Source organism: Alosa sapidissima, chromosome 5 (genome assembly GCF_018492685.1).
Source record: "Alosa sapidissima isolate fAloSap1 chromosome 5, fAloSap1.pri, whole genome shotgun sequence".
NCBI classification, from domain to species: domain Eukaryota; kingdom Metazoa; phylum Chordata; class Actinopteri; order Clupeiformes; family Clupeidae; genus Alosa; species Alosa sapidissima.
The window spans coordinates 1,549,252-1,569,476 of record NC_055961.1 but is presented as its reverse complement, the minus strand read 5'-3'; the positions used below and the strand labels follow the sequence as shown (position 1 = coordinate 1,569,476).

The window sequence follows — 20,225 nt, the reverse complement described above, 5'->3', positions numbered from 1 at the left end:
TTCGATTTCTGTTTATTTTCGTATATTCCCACATAAGGAAGCAGCATGAGACTCCCGTCATAATCATTCCTCCCAAATGGCCCTATCACGTCTTTGAACTGATGTCATGAGGGCGTGTTTCAGCTCGTGCAGCTCGTGGAACGCAACTGCAAGATCTGTCTGCAGGCTAAGACTCCCGCGATATTTTAAGGTCATGTGACATGGTGTCACGGTGGTAAGTCCCTCCCCGGCTGACAGAAGTCGGACAGAATTTCTAACCAGCAAGCATTGCGTCCATCCCAGTATGCATTGTGTTCAACCCAGCATGCATCACATCAAGTCACATCTGCACAGATCTGCCTGAAGTCGAACACGCCTAACGGCTTTCAATGGTGGCCATCTTGGAAAATGGCGGCCATATTGGATTTTTTGCGTGGCTAATGTGCTTTTTGGATAAAGTGGGTCCCAAAGAATATTTGTGCCAAGTTTGATGCTTGTATCACAAAGTGAACGATGGTTTCACTAATCTGCCGCACTATTACCTGTATAGTCTGGTGAGCCAATAAATCACGTTTTAATGTGAAACTCGGTTTTTGAAGACATTTTTGAAGAGCGAGCTCCTTCCTTGATTTGTGCACTCTGACAACACACATCTGTTTGCATTATTGCACTTTTGCACATCTTTCTGCTCTATCATGTACAATTTCTTTGATAGCTGTTACAGTACATTCTTGTGTTTTTGTCTTGTGATATTGTTGTTATTTATCGTTTAGTGTTAAAAATGTCCTTATCTGTTGCGTTGTTTCTTCTTCACCGTGGGATAGAGAGAAACACAGTTTATAATTCCTCTGTATGTCTAGTATATGTGAAGAAATTGACAATAAAGCTGACTTTGACTTTGACTTTAAACATAAAGCTCAAAGCTACTTCAAGGAGCTTTACGTTATATTACTTTCATATTACTTTATTATTTACGCATAATTAAAATCTGCTTCACCATCAGCATAACTCAAATTCAGAGTCTTGGATCATAAGAAGGTTCAAATAAAAATTCAGACTCTTGGATCATAAGAAGGTTCAAATCAAATTCAGACTCTTGGATCATAAGAAGGTTCAAATCATAAATTAGAAGAGATACAAAAAGAGGTAGAAGAGAAATTAAAGTCAGTTGGGCAGTTGGGTCATTTTGCAGGATGTTCACACAAGAGACACACAATCAGTGTGGAAACGAACACTTAAAATATTAACACTATCCAAAGTGTCAAATTAACTCTGAACCGGCGAGAACTCTGGGATAGTGAACTCCGTGAAATAACACTGATGATTTTGCTGTGAATAGTGAATAGATGACACGACACCGCGCTGCCTTCCATGGAACACTGAACTGCATGCAAACTCTAACCAAATGGGGAGCCAACACACACAAGGCACACAGTAGCTGTGGGCTGATGGGGAGGGTAGCCGGCATGATACTATACACACAACTCTGATGACGGCTCCACTCCGATGCACAGCGGTGCCTTTTCATATTCTTGTAGCCAGGCAGCCTCCTCAGCCTCTAATCCGTTTTATTGCATCATAATCATACCCATAACCTTGTACTTCCCTAATATCATGTGTTTAAAACATCTAGCGGCAGGCCAGGGTCACCTCCACTACCTGGAGCGGCTGCTGGAGATGGGAGACCACAGAGACTCAGAGACAATGCTGGAGACTCCACGGAACTTGACCAAGAGGTAGGCCTGAGTGACCAGTACGCACTGTTGCACCACATTCACAGTTAGTCATTTAACTTTACAGGAACACGCCACCTTCTTTGGATATTAGATTATTGGCTAACTGGCCACTTCCAGTGAATGATTCTAAGCTAGGCTAATGCTGTCAGACTGGGTAATGCTAAGCTAGGCTAATGCTGTCAGACTGGCTACTGCTAAGCAGGCTAATGCTGTCAGACTGGGTAATGCTAAGCTAGGCTAATGCTGTCAGACTGGGTACTGCTAAGTAGGCTAATGCTGTCAGACTGGGTACTTCTAAGCAGGCTAATGCTGTCAGACTGGGTACTGGGTATTGGCAGCCGTGGCCTACTGGTTAGGGCTTCGGGCTTGTAACCGAAGGGTTGCCGGTTTGATCCCCGACCAGTAGGAAAAATGTGGGCAGGGGAAGTGGTTGAGCACTGCTCTCCCATGCCCACATCCACGGCTGAAGTGCCCTTGAGCAAGGCACCTAACCCCTCACTGCTCCCCGAGCGCCGCTGTTGTAGCCGAGAAAAGCTCGAGTCTTAGATGGACGACTGTCCACCGAGAAAACAGAGGGTTCATAAAGCAGACTGCCCCTCAGAGGGTTCATATTGAATTTCCCCTGGGGATCAATAAAGTATCTATCTATCTATCTATCATATAGCAGACTGCCCCTCAGACAGAGGGTTCTTATACAGTTATGTGCAGAATACCGTAATAGCAGTGTGTTTTAAAAATGTAATAAAGCTCAAAATCCTTAGAATAACTGTTAATTCCAACAATATCAATGCATTGGGAACACTGCACATTCAATTTCAAATCAAAACATGACCAACATAACATCAAGTTTGTGTTATACCTTTACAGAAAGTGAAGAAGTCTGTTGTTGCCAGCGTCCTCTTCTATGCAGTGGTATGCTGGGGAGGAAGCACAAGGAAAAAGGATGCTGGGCGAATTGACAGGCTGGTAAGGAAAGCTGGCTCTGTAGTGGGAGCTGAACTGGAGCGCATCACTTCAATATCTGACGAAAGGACCCTGAACAAACTGATCAACATCTTGGACAATGAGTGTCATCCACTCCACAGCACTATTGTAAAGCAGAAGAGCCTGATCAGCTGGAGACTTCGCTCACTGCCTTGCACAACAGACAGACTGAGGAAGTTATTTGTCCCCAGGGCCATTGAACTGTTCAATGCTTCACTTAAGGGAAGACGAGAGATAGACCTTTCTGCATAGTCTGTCTGCCTCTTCAACCCCTCCATGTTTGGATACTGTCTGTCCACTAGCCACTTGTACCACTGTCTTTATGCCTCACTGTTTGCGTGCTACATTAGCATAACCCCTCCCTCCATGCCACAGCCGAACTGTGGCCACACTTATACCTTTTCTTAAAATAGTTAAATATATAGATATATAGACTTTATTTCTGCATTGTTGCACTGTTGGACTTACTCATTTGCACTATCACCATGACACTCATTCACACAGAGCACCTTACCTTACCATGCACAGAGAATCACAGGCTCAGTCCCTGCCTCAGTCATTGCAAGCGCCTCTGATTGATTAATCACCACTATGTGGATACTGTTTTAGAATTGATTTAGATTAAGTGTTAGTTAGTATAATTTGTATTTTTGTATATTTATATTCTTTATCTTCTACTGTCCTTATTGCTTAGTTGTGTTTTTATATTATATACTTCATTTACTTTTTCTGCTGTTAAAGAATGTGTACGTGTTGTCTGTATGCTGCTGAGACCTTGAATTTCCCCTGGGGATCAATAAAGTATCTATCTATCTAAGAAAAAGGAATGTTAGGCTGTTCAAAAAATAGCAGTGCTTGCATTTTTCTTTACAAACTCAAACATTTACTGTATAAACTGAAAAATGTCTCAAGATTTTGCTTTACTTTGAATCACTGCACTGATATCTAGTTGCATTACCATTATTTCTGAGAATTGTCGTCCAACTGCACCTGTGAACAGGTATTCCAGCCCATTACCTACACTCCACAATTCCTCTGCATTTCTGGGTTTTGCCTTTTGCCTCAGAAACAGCATTTTTGATGTCACCCCACAAGTTTTCCATAGGATTGAGGTCTGGGGATCGTGCTGGCCACTCCATAACGTCAATCTTGTAGCATAACACAACTGTAGCTGCACAAACCATATGTAAGCACAGTCAGCAGCCTGCTGGTGATCTGGTTATAATAGAAATGTTTGGGGAACTAAGCATCTCATGAACGTTACGTTAGCGCTCACATAAAGATGAAGTTGTTAAAAATGTAAACAAAGTATATGTGAAGAAGACCATTTGGGCAATAGAATGTAACATGTTGACCCATGCGGCACTCCAAGATGGAGTACTGTTTGGAGCGCATCCTGACTGGACCCTGGCTGTACTGGTCTTAGCCACAGACACAGCTCATTCAGTGGTCATCGCATCCTGACTGGACCCTGGCTGTACTGGTCTTCGCCACAGACACAGCTCATTCAGTGGTCATCGCATCCTGACTGGACCCTGGCTGTACTGGTCTTAGCCACAGACACAGCTCATTCAGCGGTCATCGCATCCTGACTGGACCCTGGCTGTACTGGTCTTAGCCACAGACACAGCTCATTCAGCGGTCATCGCATCCTGACTGGACCCTGGCTGTACTGGTGTCTGTGGCTCATTCAGTGGTGCCTCAGTCAGAAAGAACACAAAACACATGGCCTTTGGAGACTTTAATTAAGAACACAAAACGCATGGCCTTTGGAGACTTTAATTAAGAACACAAAACGCATGGCCTTTGGAGACTTTAATGAAAAAAAAATGGGGTCAGGCTTGTAAAAGATATGATTAAAAACAGCATTATTTACACAACCATATACCTGAACTACAAAATAATATGTGAACATAAACAAAGCACTTCCGTAATATGTTATTAAAACCTTCTGGGCTAACGCCTTTCATTTCTGCTGCAACAGGTTGTGCGCAACAGAGTAGACGGACATAAGATACAGTCTGAGGAGTTGCAGCTTTATTCAGTTACCCGCAGTTGAAGTTTCCCTCACAAACTCTGATTTGGTCGCTATACTGTAGCTTATTCCAAGCTGAGCCGTTTATGAGTGTTTAGTCCTAAATGAAAACGATTCAAACTCTCTAGCCACTCACTCGCAATTCACTGACGTCAGGTTCACTTAAAGGAGCCACACATACTGTAGGGCTAGGCTACTGTTATGTTGTTGACTGCTGTACTATTGAGGACTATTATGAGTTCTGTCCATCATTTGATGGTAGGTAAAATTACTGCAATACAATTATGCTTATTAAATGCTTTCCCCAAATCACTTTTCACATTTTTTTTTTTCAAGAGAAATATTATCGGTTATCGTATCGGTATCGGCCACAACAAACCAATAAATATCGGTTATCGTTATCGGCCCTAAAATTCCATATCGGTGCATCTCTAGTTATAACGTGACATCTTCCTTCCAGAGTTACTTCCAGAGACGATAGAAGCCCAGTGTGATGGCCAGGCAGGAGAAAAGACACGCTGGAAGACAAAAACATATTCATTTAGCAGACACGTTTATCCATTTTATAGGCCATTTACACATATTCATTTAGCAGACACGTTTATCCATTTTATAGGCCATTTACACATTTTCATTTAGCAGACACGGAGCATCTTACATGAGGAGTAACAGTCAAGCTGCAGTGCAGAAGGAATTCATTTTTAATCAATCGACACTATTACCAGAGGATGAGAAAGCAGACGTTTTAAATACTAGTCAAAGTGTAAAGGAACTTTGTGGTGGATAGAAGCTGGAAGAATCTAAAAGCTCCGGAGCAGAGAGAGAGTCCTAATCACTGACATCATTATACTACCTTCCATATCGTCCCCATAATCACTGACATCATTATACTACCTTCCATATCGTTCCCATCTCTTACCTGCAAGGTAGCGAATCGTGTCCAACTTGAGCGACTCCAGCAGCGTCTTCAGAGACGCCACTTCAATGTCAATTTTCTTGGTGGTTTCCATGGTGCTGCGGTCAATATCGGAGTTCTGGGCAGTTTTTAGAGTAAAGTGTGTTTCAGATGTAAGACCGTTAACAAACTCTGTTAGTGAATTACTGAAATGACAAGACACTTTAAGCTCATGATAAAGTTAAAGTAACATAACTGAATGACAGACACTTTAAGCTCATGATAAAGTTAAAGTAACATGATCATGATGAAGTTAAAGTAACATGACTGAATGAACTCCACCTCATCACACAACTGAACAGTCCCAGTGAGGATCAAGACCCCCACATCTCCTCCAGTGAGGATCAAGACCCCCACATCTCCTCTAGTGAAGATCAAGACACCCACATCTCCTCCAGAGCAAAGTACAGCAGGAGAAAACATCCTGTGTAACCCAATGATCAATACTACAGAAGAACAACAGGAGAAAGCATCCTGTGTAACCCAATGATCAATACTACAGAAGAACCCAATGATCAATACTACAGAAGAGCCCAATGATCAATACTACAGAAGAGCCCAATGATCAATACTACAGAAGAGCCCAATGATCAATACTACAGAAGACTGGCTTCTGGCAATAGGTTTCATTTCTTCTCCGTGAAGCAACTCTGGATGGCAAAGCTGAGTGCCCGATGAGATCTTACCTTCTTCTGAAACTCAGCTCCGACTTCCATGAGCTTCCTCTCCTGGTCTGTAAACTGAAACAGACAAATGACACCTTGTCAAGCAGCAACTAACATCTATTAAATACAAAACTACAACAAACAAACCATGCTTCACTTCTATTAGCTCATTACATTTGATGCATACCATGTCTGACACTCGGCTTCGCTCCAAGTTGATATCCAGTTTGGAGTCGGCTCGGATCTTCTGGCTTTCCTCCTGAAGCACCACAGAACATCCCACATGTGGCATTCACACATCAGAACTTATTTGTGTGTGAATACACTAGAATAAAATTCACTGATTATACTCACCATTAGTCTAGTCTTGATTTGTTCAAGTTCTGTTTTCATTTTCTAAATAAATAAAGTATTGAACTTAAATAAGACGAATTCACTGTTAGGTACCATACTAGATATAATTATCCCTCTTTAACAGACATAAAAGTTTAACAAGTAAACATTGATTATGCTTCAGTACCGCGTTTTCAGAGCGCAGGTTAGAAAATTCACTCTTCTCCAATATCACCATGTCTTTCCTTATGGAGTCCAGGTGAGCCATGATCTGCTGCAGGGCAATTTCCTGGCGGGGCAGAAGTGTGCACATTTAAAGCTTCATGAGGATTTTGAATTGGTGTGTGTGTGTGCGTGTGTGTGTGTGTGTGTGTGAGATACATCGTACCTGATGCGCTGTGGTGACCATATCTCTGTAAACAATGTCCATGTTGGCTGTGGTCAAAGTCACCAGAGTTCCCACGACGACTTCTGCTTGATCCTTTGCAAACCCTGAATATCAGTGACCATGACACAACAGATAAATAAATAAGGCAACTTACAGTCGGATGCAGGTAGGCTATGAAATGTATATGTGCATAGATGCTCAGGGTATCAAACCCATAACTTTGCTGAGCTTTTTGTGTTCCGTCAGATTAGCAACAGAAGCAAGTAAACTGCCAACTTGACAATACTACACTACATCACTCAGCAGGACCACTCAACACTCATAATGACCTCTTCGTTTATAACTTGGCTAGTATTTTTAAATGACAAATTACTGCAATACTGTTAGACTAATTACGGCAATACTGTAGACTAATTACCTTTACTTTCAAGTTCCTTCACCAGTGCATGAGTATCGAAGGTTAATTTTCTCTGTTCCAAAGGTGTCAACTCAACTTTCCTTACATCGTATGAATTTCCAGTCGTGGTTGTGTGAAAGCCTAGGGAACGGATGAGGGCATGCGTGAACTCAAAAAAGATTTAAAAATTCACTCAAACTCACTGTTTATACTTACGTACCTTTCCCGGATGGAAGCCACCGAGCGTGTATGCCGCTAGGAAGATGTCGCTGAGGGCATATACCACATGAGCGAAACAAAGTTGCTAAACGTCTGCTAAGGGTAGCCATAAGTAACCTCAAGACAGAGCAAAATTGAATTCAGCCCTTCAGACGTAAGATGGTCAGTTTTTCTACCAACGTCCCAGTCCCCTATATGTTTAAGTCATCTGACAGTAACGTAAAGCACTTTTAACAAAAAGAAAGTGTAACGTTAACTTGTAAACAGTACAGCTTCTATCTGTGCTTAATTAGCTAGATTGCAGTAGTTCCTAGCAAGGAAAACGGGTAATGGCAGGGCGTTCAATCACTCAGTGAGGTTAAAGTGACTTAAATGAGTTTAGAAAGGTATTTTACATAACATCACAACTTTTCACAAACATGACCTATACGTTGCTTAACCCGGAGTTATTTAACAGGATGACAGCAGCTTAACGTTTATTTCCGGATATGGGCGGTTCTTTACATGAACAGTAGTCAAGGATCTTTGGTAGTACAAAAAATAATAATAAGAATGTTATTTTTATTTTTTTTTTACATTTGAAATATCAGTAGAGACAACAAAATAATCTAAATTCCCAAGAGTATCAGCAGCTATGCTAAAAACATTACTTTTAATCCATATTAAAATCATTTTGCTTCCACATGGTAGGGACATGTTCAGCCACGTCATGACCGTCTACATTCCATGTGCTCTATCATCGATTCTTGCTGGACTCGCGCTGCTCTTGCTGGATATCTAAACTACTGCTACTAGTCATGATGGGGCAGACTAACAAGCCCAAATTCTCGCTTTTGCCTGTTGCAATCTCAGTTTCACAGTTTAACACATTTGACGCCTATTAAAGCATGACACTATTCCTGTCCCAAATCACTACATCTGTGATTAAAATAATATTGTTTATATGTTACTCTCCGTCTCTTTTTCTGAGCAACGACCCAACTTCAGTCTCGTGAACTGTCGCGTGAACAGTGAACTAGCCCCGAGCTCAGCGTCACCTTAGTGTCATGGCAGCGCCCATGTCTGAGTTGTCAGGATGGTTCCCTGCTTTAGCAATTGGGGTAACCTTCCTGAAGTGTCTTTTGATAAACACATAGTAAGTGAAATATTGTCTACACTATATGTTTTAGAACAACGTATTGACCTTCTTCACTGTCAAAAAGACAGCATATCCACGGCAGTTAGCTGTAATGGTGGCCAGCTAATGTTAGGTAGCTATTATGCTAACTTTATTAAGTGGCCAGACTTCTTGTTTTGGAGTAAATGTGTAGGCAACATCTTGTACTGAATGTATATTGTATCGGTGTAGTTAAAATAAATATGTAATTGTATTGGTGTTTTGGTTCAACGTAAAACTATATCGAGTTTGAGAGTGTAACCCGAATGAATGAATGGGGGTGATAGGATGACGTTGCCTAAGTGTCGGGGGAATCCGTAATGGCTAACGCTGTGCCTGCCTTGTTTTATAGTAAGTAATGGTTAAAGCTGCGCCTGTCTTGTTTTAGTCATTCCACAGATTTTGAAGTCCATAGAAACTGGCTTGCAATCACGCACAGTCTACCAGTTTCACAATGGTACTTTGAGGTAATGCTTTATGCTTTACTGGATTCAATAGCCTACTTAGGCAAATACATTAAGTAGTTGTATGATGACGTTCTTAGCCAATGATCCACTGACTGGTGTATTTGCAGGACACCTCAGAGTGGACTCTGGATTATCCACCCTTTTTCGCCTGGTTTGAATATTGCCTGTCACATGTGGCCAAATATTTTGACAAAGAAATGCTAGTTGTGCAGAATCTCAGCTATGCAAGCCCAGCCACCATTCTTTTCCAAAGACTCTCGGTTATACTTGTGGACGTGGTGTTTCTGTATGCGGCGCGAGAGTGAGTGTCTTGGTCTACTACACATCATAACAGCTTATGGCCACGTCATGGGAGCAGACATTTTCTGACATCTGGAGTATCATTGCAGGTGCGCTAAAACTGTGGGAGACAACAAGGTGAAAGAAGTTCTTGGAAAACCGTCCTTTGTGTTGGCGGCTTTGTTGGTGTGGAACTTCGGCCTGCTGATTGTTGACCGTATCCTTGAGGAGTTCCTTGAGGGTGTCTGTGTGTTTTTTAGTGGCCCTCACTGAATCTGAATTCAGCAGTTTTCACTACAGTGATAATATCCTTAGTGTTTCCCACAGACATCCATTTTCAGTACAGTGATATGGGTTATGGTTATGGGATTTGGCAGACGCCTTTGTCCAAAGCGAATTATCCTTAGTGTTTCCCACAGACATCCATTTTCAGTACAATGGCTTCCTTTTTGGCATATTGCTTCTGTCCATCGCAAGACATTGTCAGGTAAGTTGCATTTGTCTTTATAATTTGTCCCAATAGCATTATGAAATTCTTGTTTTGCATTGCATGAATTGTGTGATATATATTTTAACTTGTATAATTTACAGTTACCTGATGATAAACTTGAAGAAGTTCAGATTTAGGCAAGGTTAGATTAGGCCATGAATGCACTTTACTTTTGTTGCACTTTGTATTTCTGTACTTCCAGAGTAGACACTTAGAGGGCGCCCTTCTCTTTGCTATCCTTCTGAATCTGAAGCACATTTTCCTGTACATCGCACCTGCCTACGGCATCTTCCTGTTGAGGTCTTTCTGCTTCACATCAAACAACTCAGGTAGCCATGAAACTAGAACTCTGCTTCATGTTGTAAATGTGGCGGCCACAAAGCATCCTCATATGTCCCACTATGGTAATTTAATGTTAATTGAAATAACACAAGATTCAATTAAAAACTAAGAACCTTAAACATAAACAGAGTGTTTTCTTTTCAGATGGCTCAATAAAGTGGAGAAACTTCAGTGTAGTCCGATTGGCAGCTCTGGGGGCCATTGTCCTGTCTGTCTTTGCGCTGTCTTTTGGACCGTTTATCGCAATGGTTTGTATACTGTATGGAGCCTTTCACATCACATCACATGTGTATTTGGTGCCAGTCTCACTGTGAACCGTGAAGTGAATTCTGTGGTTCAGTGCATGCATGCATTACAGGGCAGTAAACAGTCAATGATGATTTTGAATTTTGTTTCTCATGTTACTAACATAGTCTCCTAACTTGTGATGTTCCTCATCATTCCCAGGGCCAGCTGCCCCAAGTCCTGTCCAGGCTTTTCCCCTTTAAGCGGGGCCTGTGCCATGCCTACTGGGCCCCCAATGTATGGGCCCTCTACAACGTAGCGGACAAAGCCATGGCCATGCTAGGTGTGTCCCGCATGTGGAACTTAGAACCCACCAGACTCTTAACCTGACTGTAACTTAGAACCCACCAGACTCAGGGGTGACATATGGAACCTGACTGTAACTTCGAACCCACCAGACTCAGGGGTGACATATGGAACCTGACTGTAACTTAGAACCCACCAGACTCAGGGGTGACATATGGAACCTAACTGTAACTTAGAACCCACCAGACTCAGGGGTGACATATGGAACCTAACTGTAACTTAGAACCCACCAGACTCAGGGGTGACATATGGAACCTAACTGTAACTTAGAACCCACCAGACTCAGGGGTGACATATTAGAACCCACCAGACTCAGGGGTGACATATGTAACCTAACTGTCTGTTACCTGATAAGCAACTTTTAAAATGGTTTGGAAAGAAAGGTTAATGATTGGATTAAGCCATGAAACTTCTGTTTATAGCACTTTTTTAAAAAATGAATTAATTTATTTACAGAACAGGTGCATTCAAATTACAGAGGGTAATGTTGAATATATTGTGTGATGTCTAATGTACGTTCTGTCTTTGCCCACTGAAGGGGTGAAGCTGAAGGTTTTGGACGTTGATAAGCTGCCCAAGGCGTCGATGACCGGAGGGCTCGTGCAGGAGTTCCAGCATTCCGTTCTGCCCTCCGTCAGCCCCCTGGCCACACTCATCTGCACACTGCTCTCTATCACTGTGAGTAGTATCACACACACACACACACACACACACACACACATACACACACACGCCCCCTGGCCACACTCATCTGCACACTGCTCTCTATCACTGTGAGTAGTATCACACACACACACACACACACACACACACACACACACACACACACACACACACACGCCCCCTGGCCACACTCATCTGCACACTGCTCTCTATCACTGTGAGTAGTAACACACACACACACACACACACACACACACACACACACACTGCCTTAAATGATGTGATTTTTTAAAAAGGTATACAGCTCAGGAGTGGTAAGACCAGTAATACTTCAGAAGAAACTAGTTTAAATTTGTTTAGAGACAAAGTCCTGGAAGGTAAATAGACATGATGTTGTAGTGAATGCAGCTGTTCTCATTGATCTGCTACTGTATGCATAGCATAGCACAGAACTGCTCTCTGTGTTCTCATTGATCTGCTACTGTATGCATAGCATAGCATAGAACTGCTCTCTGTGTTCTCATTGATCTGCTACTGTATGCATAGCATAGCATAGAACTGCTCTCTGTGTTCTCATTGATCTGCTACTGTATGCATAGCATAGCATAGCATAGAACTGCTCTCTGTGTTCTCATTGATCTGCTACTGTATGCATAGCATAGCATAGAACTGCTCTCTGTGATGTGGTTCTACTATGCATAGAACTGCTCTCTGTGATGTGGTTCTACTATGCATAGAACTGCTCTCTGTGTTCTCATTGATCTGCTACTGTATGCATAGCATAGCATAGAACTGCTCTCTGTGTTCTCACTGATCTGCTACTGTATGCATAGCATAGCATAGAACTGCTCTCTGTGTTCTCACTGATCTGCTACTGTATGCATAGCATAGCATAGCATAGAACTGCTCTCTGTGTTCTCATTGATCTGCTACTGTATGCATAGCATAGCATAGCATAGAACTGCTCTCTGTGTTCTCATTGATCTGCTACTGTATGCATAGCATAGCATAGCATAGAACTGCTCTCTGTGTTCTCACTGATCTGCTACTGTATGCATAGCATAGCATAGAACTGCTCTCTGTGTTCTCATTGATCTGCTACTGTATGCATAGCATAGCATAGCATAGAACTGCTCTCTGTGTTCTCATTGATCTGCTACTGTATGCATAGCATAGCACAGAACTGCTCTCTGTGTTCTCATTGATCTGCTACTGTATGCATAGCATAGCATAGAACTGCTCTCTGTGATGTGGTTCTACTATGCATAGAACTGCTCTCTGTGGCGTGGTTCTACTATGCATAGAACTGCTCTCTGTGGCGTGGTTCTACTATGCATAGAACTGCTCTCTGTGATGTGGTTCTACTATGCATAGAACTGCTCTCTGTGGCGTGGTTCTACTATGCATAGAACTGCTCTCTGTGATGTGGTTCTACTATGCATAGAACTGCTCTCTGTGATGTGGTTCTACTATGCATAGAACTGCTCTCTGTGGCGTGGTTCTACTATGCATAGAACTGCTCTCTGTGGCGTGGTTCTACTATGCATAGAACTGCTCTCTGTGGCATGGTTCTGCTATGCATAGAAATGCTCTCTGTGATGTGGTTCTACTATGCATAGAACTGCTCTCTGTGGCGTGGTTCTACTATGCATAGAACTGCTCTCTGTGATGTGGTTCTGCTATGCATAGAACTGCTCTCTGTGGCGTGGTTCTACTATGCATAGAACTGCTCTCTGTGATGTGGTTCTGCTATGCATAGAACTGCTCTCTGTGGCGTGGTTCTACTATGCATAGAACTGCTCTCTGTGGCATGGTTCTGCTATGCATAGAACTGCTCTCTGTGGTGTGGTTCTGCTATGCATAGAAATGCTCTCTGTGTTCTCATTGATCTGCTATGCATAGAACTGCTTTCTGTGGCGTGGTTCTGCTATGCATAGAACTGCTCTCTGTGGCGTGGTTCTGCTCATTGTGGACTCGTCTCTGTGGCGAGGTTCTGCTCATTGTGGACTCGTCTCTGTGGCGAGGTTCTGCTCATTGTGGACTCTGTGTTCCGTCCTCAGCCGGCTCTGCTCCACTTGTGGTTCCGACCCAGCGGGCCCAGAGGGTTCCTTCGCTGCGTGGTCATCTGTGCTCTGGGCTCCTTCTTGTTTGGCTGGCACGTCCATGAGAAAGCCATCCTCATGGCCATACTTCCTCTAAGGTAAGAAAGCCGTCCTCATGGCCACACTTCCTCTAAGGTGATGTCAATGTCTAATCCACCATCAACAATACCGTGTACAGTGAACAGCTAAAGAGCTCACACTCTCAACCATGAGTCATCTCAATGCTCCCACATACTACATGCACAAGACCTTAACCATGAGTCAGCTCAATGCTCCCACATACTACATGCACAAGACCTTAACCATGAGTCAGCTCAATGCTCCCACATACTACATGCACAAGACCTTAACCATGAGTCAGCTCAATGCTCCCACATACTACATGCACAAGACCTTAACCATGAGTCAGCTCAATGCTCCCACATACTACATGCACAAGACCTTAACCATGAGTCAGCTCAATGCTCCCACATACCACACAATAGTTCATGCACAAGAGCTGTGCTTGTCTTCGCCCGCCGTTTTAATTAGGACCCTTGTTTTATTGTAGTTTACTTGCTGTTTTAATTAGAGACCTTTGCTGTTTTAATTAGGACCCTTGTTTTATTGTAGTTTACTTGCTGTTTTAATTAGAGACCTTTGCTGTTTTAATTAGGACCCTTGTTTTATTGTAGTTTACTTGCTGTTTTAATTAGAGACCTTTGCTGTTTTAATCAGGGCCCTTGTTTTATTGTAGTTTACTTGCTGTTTTAATTAGAGACCTTTGCTGTTTTAATCAGGGCCCTGGTTTTGTTACAGTGTGCTTGCTGTTTTAATCAGGGCCCTTCCTCTGTTGTAGTTTGCTTGCTGTTTTAATCAGGGCCCTTCCTCTGTTGCAGTGTGCTTGCAGTGGAGAGCAGAGCGGACGCGCGGACGTTCCTCCTGCTGGCCACTACTGGGCACTACTCTCTGTTTCCGCTCCTGTTCACAGCGCCAGGTGAGTGGAACCAGCAGGAAGGCCGCCGCTAACTCGTGCAAACACACTGGGTTGTGGTACAGACAGTCATTATTATGAAGATCTTACCTGGTCAAAAACTGTATCAAGTCTTCAGTACAGAGGCAGTGAGTCTTCCCCTCCACAGGATGTAGGTCAAAGTCAGCTTTATTGTCAATTTCTTCACATGTTCCAGACATACAAAGAGATCGAAATTACGTTTCTCACTATCCCACGGTGAAGCTGGTGGTGGTGGTAGTGTAGTGGTTAAGGAGCTGGGCTAGCGTGCAGTAGTAGTGTAGTGGTTAAGGAGCTGGGCTAGCGTGCAGTAGCCTGTAGGGTGGTGGTAGTGTAGTGGTTAAGGAGCTGGGCTAGCGTGCAGTAGTGTAGTGGTTAAGGAGCTGGGCTAGCGTGCAGTAGTAGTGTAGTGGTTAAGGAGCTGGGCTAGCGTGCAGTAGCCTGTAGGGCGGTGGTAGTGTAGTGGTTAAGGAGCTGGGCTAGCGTGCAGTAGTAGTGTAGTGGTTAAGGAGCTGGGCTAGCGTGCAGTAGCCTGTAGGGTGGTGGTAGTGTAGTGGTTAAGGAGCTGGGCTAGCGTGCAGTAGCCTGTAGGGTGGTGGTAGTGTAGTGGTTAAGGAGCTGGGCTAGCATGCAGTAGCCTGAAAGTTGGTTCAATTCCCGGCTTCCACCGTTGTTCCCTTGAGCAAGACACTAAACCTCAAGTTGCCCTGGGCCAATGTAATCCCTTGTAATATAGTTGACAAATGTAAGTCACTTTGGACAAAAATGTAATGTAATGTAGGTACTACTAAGTTTAAGGCAGCAAGGCAGGCACCACTACACAAACACTACCGAGATGTTCACACTTAGACTGTGTCTCAAATCGCGTACTTCTGCACTTAATATACCTAATTTGAGTGCATAAGGGTGTTCACACTGACAATTCCAACGACATGAAGGGCGCTGCAAGTTCTCGGATGGTGCACTCATAACGGTCAAAAAGCTGAGTGTGCAACGCTGGACACTTTTCGCCCTTAACGGACGCCATCTTGCCCAAATAGCAGAAGGGGAGGGAGCGTTTTCAAACTCGTGGTAATCGCGGTGGAGAAAGCTGAAGCAGCAGCAGTGGAAAACAGACTTTACAGAGGTACAAGCAAGTTATAACACAAACGGTTCATGTTTTGACACAGTATGACCATGACACTGTCGAATTGAGGACGCCAATAAAGTTATATTAAAATGTTGCGATCGTCATTTCCATGAAGTGCACAGAGTTAGTGTTTGATATGAGACAATACTATTCTGTTCAAATTTGCGCACTCTGCCAGTAAGCACACAGTGCACATAGGGTACTACACGAAAGTGTGAGTGGAATGGAGTCAGAAGGCTCCTGTGAGGTGTGAATGAAACGGAGGCCTTCGCAGGGCTCACATGGATAACGTTGCTGTGAGGTGTACAAGCTTCAAGTCTAAAAGAGTAAGCTATCTGTGTGTCACATGATGAGGGTGAAGTGTGTGTGTGTGTGTTTGCGTGTGTGTGTGTTTGTGTGCGTGCGTGTGTGTTTAAGCTTGAGTAACAAATGCCTTGATATATTATTTCCTATTTCAGAGCTCCCCATCAAAGTCCTTCTCATGGCCCTGTTCACACTGTTCTCCTTCACATCATTAAAGACTCTTGTCAGGTCAGTAGGTCATTATTTGTATATATCTTTTCAGGTCAGTAGATCATTATTTGTATATATTCTTATGTATAAGTCCCAGCGTCCTGCCACAATTCTACTATCTCTATTGCCTTGTGATGACCCCTGCAGTCTCTGTGATGACCTCCTATGTGTATATGGGGCCATGAAAGGGCCATGTTAAGAGTAGAATCCTGCAGGATTTGAGTAGCCTTGATTGAACACTGCAGGATTTGAGGAGCCTTGCTTGAACACTGTATGTGTGTATGTGTCTGTATATGTGTGTGTGTCTCTGTATATGTGTTTGTGTATGTGTATATATGTGTGTGTGTGTGTGTGTGTATATATGTGTGTGTCAGAGTTTCCGATAGGAAAAAGATGGTGCCGGTCAAAGTGAGAGGCAGAGGACATTTTGATGATATGCTGGTCAAATATCCTATTATCGCTTCTTAATTACCTAGTCAAGTTGAGGAAAACTGGAGACAGGCTATGTAGCTTAAAGAATGACATAATCGGCCCCAGCTGTGGCGCGACTGGCTGGGGCACCTGCACCATACGCCGGCGACCCGGGTTTGATTCCCGCCCCGTGGTCCTTACCGGATCCCACCCCGACACTCTCTCCCATTCGCTTCCTTTCAGTTCCCATTTCTTCCTTCCTCCACTGTCCTATCTGAGTAAAGGAATAAAAAAGCCCAAAATATACTTTAAAAAAAAAAAAAAAAAAAGAATGACATAATCAGGCTGAATAGAATGCAACATGTTCATTAGCCTAACTTACGTAAACATGCCTAACAAGATCTAGCCAGTATCTATGTTTTCATGGACAGCAAGAGTCCGCTTCGTTCATTGTTTTAAAAAGGCTACGTTGTTTGTTGCTGCTACCCACGTTATCTCCAGTGGTTCCACTGTTTAACTTGCACAGATGCGCACACACAAGAATGAGCGCTCACACCACTACCCCCTAAGGCTATGCCTCTTTATTTGATAACAATAAATTAAGAAATATTTCCTATTCTGGGAAATGTTTAGTTTATTTTTCTTTCGGCCCGCGGTTCAATGATACCGTTTAATTGTGCCGGAAATTATCCGCGGACCAGCAATCTCCTCGTCGAGGAGGCCCTAACCCTGCAGATCATAGACAGAGAAAGCATAGGCCTACTGTATGCTTTGGGTACAGAACACAGTTGCATGTCCAGTGTTCACAGAGAATGACAGTGTCTTGGAGCGGCCACAACACCGCAACTCCACTTCCAACGTCATGATTCCGACAGATACGCCCGACATTTATGCTTTTTATCTGGTGGTGGTGGAGTTGACCGGACATCTGAGGCTTCAGACGTTACCAATTTATCATCATCCATCGCGTCTGGCCTCTGAAAAAACTTTTAAGGCTAGTCTAGCTAGGCCTGGCCATGTTTGAACCGTCTCACTCATTTGTTCGTTGTTTAACATGGACGTTTTAAGCGTGCGCTTCCTATTTGAAATGTTTCCTACAGTATTTGAAATGCAGCATATAGGCTATGCATGTTGTTTAATAGCTTTCAAACAGTAGAGCCTGTACATTTAAAAACATAGCCAGAGGACGTATTGCTTTAATATAGGCTTACATTTTAAGGCTTATTCTCAAATTCAGATTGCGTTAGGGGGACGGGATTATTAGCCAATTTCAATCGGACAATTTGACCGGAGAGATTTAATTTTGTCGGACATTTCATTTTTTTCCCTGCCAATGTCCGGTAATTACCGGACAACGGAAACCCTGGTGTGTGTGTGTCTCTGTATATATGTGTGTGTATAGGTGTGTCTGTATATGTGTGTGTGTGTGTGTGTGTGTCTGTATATGTGTGTGTGTGTGTGTGTGTGTGCAGTAAGGAAGGCTGTGTGCTAGGCTCTGTGAAGGGGCTAATATATGTATATATATATGTGTGTGTGTGTGTGTCTCTGTCTCTGTATATATGTGTGTGTGTGTGTCTCTGTCTCTGTATATGTGTGTGTGTGTGTGTGTGTGTGCAGTAAGGAGGGCTGTGTGCTGGGCTCTGTGGAGGGGCTAATATATGTATATATATATGTGTGTGTGTGTCTCTGTCTCTGTATATATATATATATATATGTGTGTGTGTGTGCAGTAAGGAGGGCTGTGTGCTGGGCTCTGTGGAGGGGCTGTACCTGGCTGGACTGCTCCCCCTGGAGGTGCTGTGTGAGTGGGTGTACCCGCTGACCCCATGGCAGAGCTCCATGCCCTTCGCCCCCCTCCTCCTCACCTCCACCTACTGCTCCCTCGGACTCACCTACGCCTTCTGCAGACTCTACCGCTCTCTGCTCACCAGCCAGGCCCTCAAACACAAGGACAAGTCTCAGTGAGTGTGTGTACTGGACCCTCGGAGTTACCTAGTCCTTCTGCAGACTATCTCTAGTAGAGACCTGTCTCCACTGAAGGGCCAGTCTCTCACACATAATGACAAGTCTGTGTGTGTACATACTGTATGTCCATGTTTTCATGAGTGTGTGTGTGTGTGTGTGTGTGTGTGTACATGATGGTGTGAATTTCTGTGTTTACATGTGTGTGTCTGAGTGTGTGTGTTTATGTTAAAGGATGCATAAATCTAGTTACTATTGCACTTATTGATTGTGAAGAATGAAATGCAGGTTTCAGTGGGATTAAGTTGGGCTTGGCTAGAGTTCCAGTAATGTGATTTCATATTCTGTCCAGGGGTTAGTATTGGGGCTGCTCAATGAAAATAGACCAAATAGAAATGAGTTGGTTTTTTTCTACTGTTATCCCGTTTTCAAAGTCAAAGTCAAAGTCAGCTTTATTGTCAATTTCTTCACATGTTCCAGACATACAAAGAGATCGAAATTACGTTTCTCACTATCCCACGGTGAAGACAAGACATATTTTACCAATTTAGGTCCACAGACAAACATAACATTCAAGTAAACAAAAAAGTAAGTAAATAAGTAAATAAAAAAGTAAGTAAATAAGAGGGCACATATAATAATGAAAAAATAAGAGCAGCAAAATGTGGTTGAAATTGTGCATAGACAGTCAATAAAAATACTAGTGCAAATTCAGGCCAATAAAAGGCTTGGGTAGTTCTGTTTGACCTAAGTAAGAAGAAAGTGGCATAGGCATTGGTGCAAGTTATGTAAGAGCAGCAGAAGTGTTGTGTTTTCAGGACAACAACACCAGTTGTAAAGTGTACAAGTGTGCAGTTATATACCATCAGATACTTTTCCTTTGCCCTGCAAATAAAAAGTGATCACAAAATCAGCTGTTCTTGTGTTATGCTAAATATTAATTAGCTACGAGGTTAGATTGCATAAAGTGCATGTGAGTGCTGCATAGCGTACTGAAACTGAGATGAACCTGAAATCAACTGCTAACTGCTATGGCAGTTGTCATACTATGCTAACTGCTATGGTAGTTATGGTAATGTGCTAACTCCTATGGTAGTTATGGTACTATGGTAACTGCTATGGTAGTTGTGGTATTTTGCTAACTGCTATGGTAGTTATGGTACTATGGTAACTGCTACCATAGCAGCACATTACCATAACTACATAGCAGTTACCATAGTACCATAACTACCATAGCAGTTACCATAGTATGGTAACTGCTATGGTAGTTGTGCTAACTGCTATGGTAGTTGTGGTACTATGCTAACTGCGATGGTAGTTGTGGTACTATGCTAACTGCTATGGTAGTTATGATACTATGGTAACCGCTATAGCCACTATGCTAACCCAGTTAGATAGCCAGTCTAATAAATACTGTTATGATACGAGGTGTTTGATA

The 20,225-nt window shown here is 43.0% G+C and overlaps 2 protein-coding genes across 4 annotated transcripts; one reads left to right on the top strand and one right to left on the bottom strand.

Annotated features, from left to right (window-relative positions):
• Positions 1-4,462: 4,462 nt before the first annotated feature.
• On the bottom strand, positions 4,463-8,170 carry ccdc90b (coiled-coil domain containing 90B). 2 transcript variants are annotated; one of them, XM_042093839.1, is made up of 10 exons: positions 7,693-8,167; positions 7,494-7,613; positions 7,076-7,179; positions 6,875-6,976; positions 6,709-6,750; positions 6,542-6,613; positions 6,376-6,429; positions 5,654-5,768; positions 5,169-5,252; positions 4,463-4,638 (listed from the first exon to the last, which is right to left on the bottom strand). In XM_042093839.1, the coding sequence occupies exons 1-9, from the start codon at positions 7,799-7,801 to the stop codon at positions 5,197-5,199; spliced, it is 774 nt and encodes a 257-aa protein (XP_041949773.1). In that variant the 5' UTR covers positions 7,802-8,167; the 3' UTR covers positions 4,463-4,638; positions 5,169-5,196. The 2 variants fall into 2 exon arrangements, with proteins under 2 accessions (XP_041949773.1, XP_041949774.1); XM_042093840.1 differs by lacking the exons at positions 4,463-4,638; positions 5,169-5,252 and adding an exon at positions 5,260-5,587 and having other exon boundaries at positions 5,629-5,768; positions 7,693-8,170.
• A 514-nt stretch (positions 8,171-8,684) lies between these two features.
• Positions 8,685-19,214, top strand: alg8 (ALG8 alpha-1,3-glucosyltransferase). Of its 2 annotated transcripts, XM_042093828.1 has the most exons (13): positions 8,685-8,826; positions 9,236-9,314; positions 9,422-9,615; positions 9,704-9,810; positions 10,013-10,080; positions 10,286-10,412; positions 10,570-10,673; positions 10,873-10,993; positions 11,555-11,694; positions 13,740-13,879; positions 14,660-14,757; positions 16,360-16,432; positions 18,556-19,214. In XM_042093828.1, exons 1-13 carry the CDS (start codon positions 8,738-8,740, stop codon positions 18,788-18,790), a joined length of 1,575 nt encoding a protein of 524 aa, XP_041949762.1. In that variant the 5' UTR covers positions 8,685-8,737; the 3' UTR covers positions 18,791-19,214. The 2 variants fall into 2 exon arrangements, with proteins under 2 accessions (XP_041949762.1, XP_041949763.1); XM_042093829.1 differs by lacking the exon at positions 9,236-9,314 and having other exon boundaries at positions 8,714-8,826.
• Positions 19,215-20,225: the final 1,011 nt, after the last annotated feature.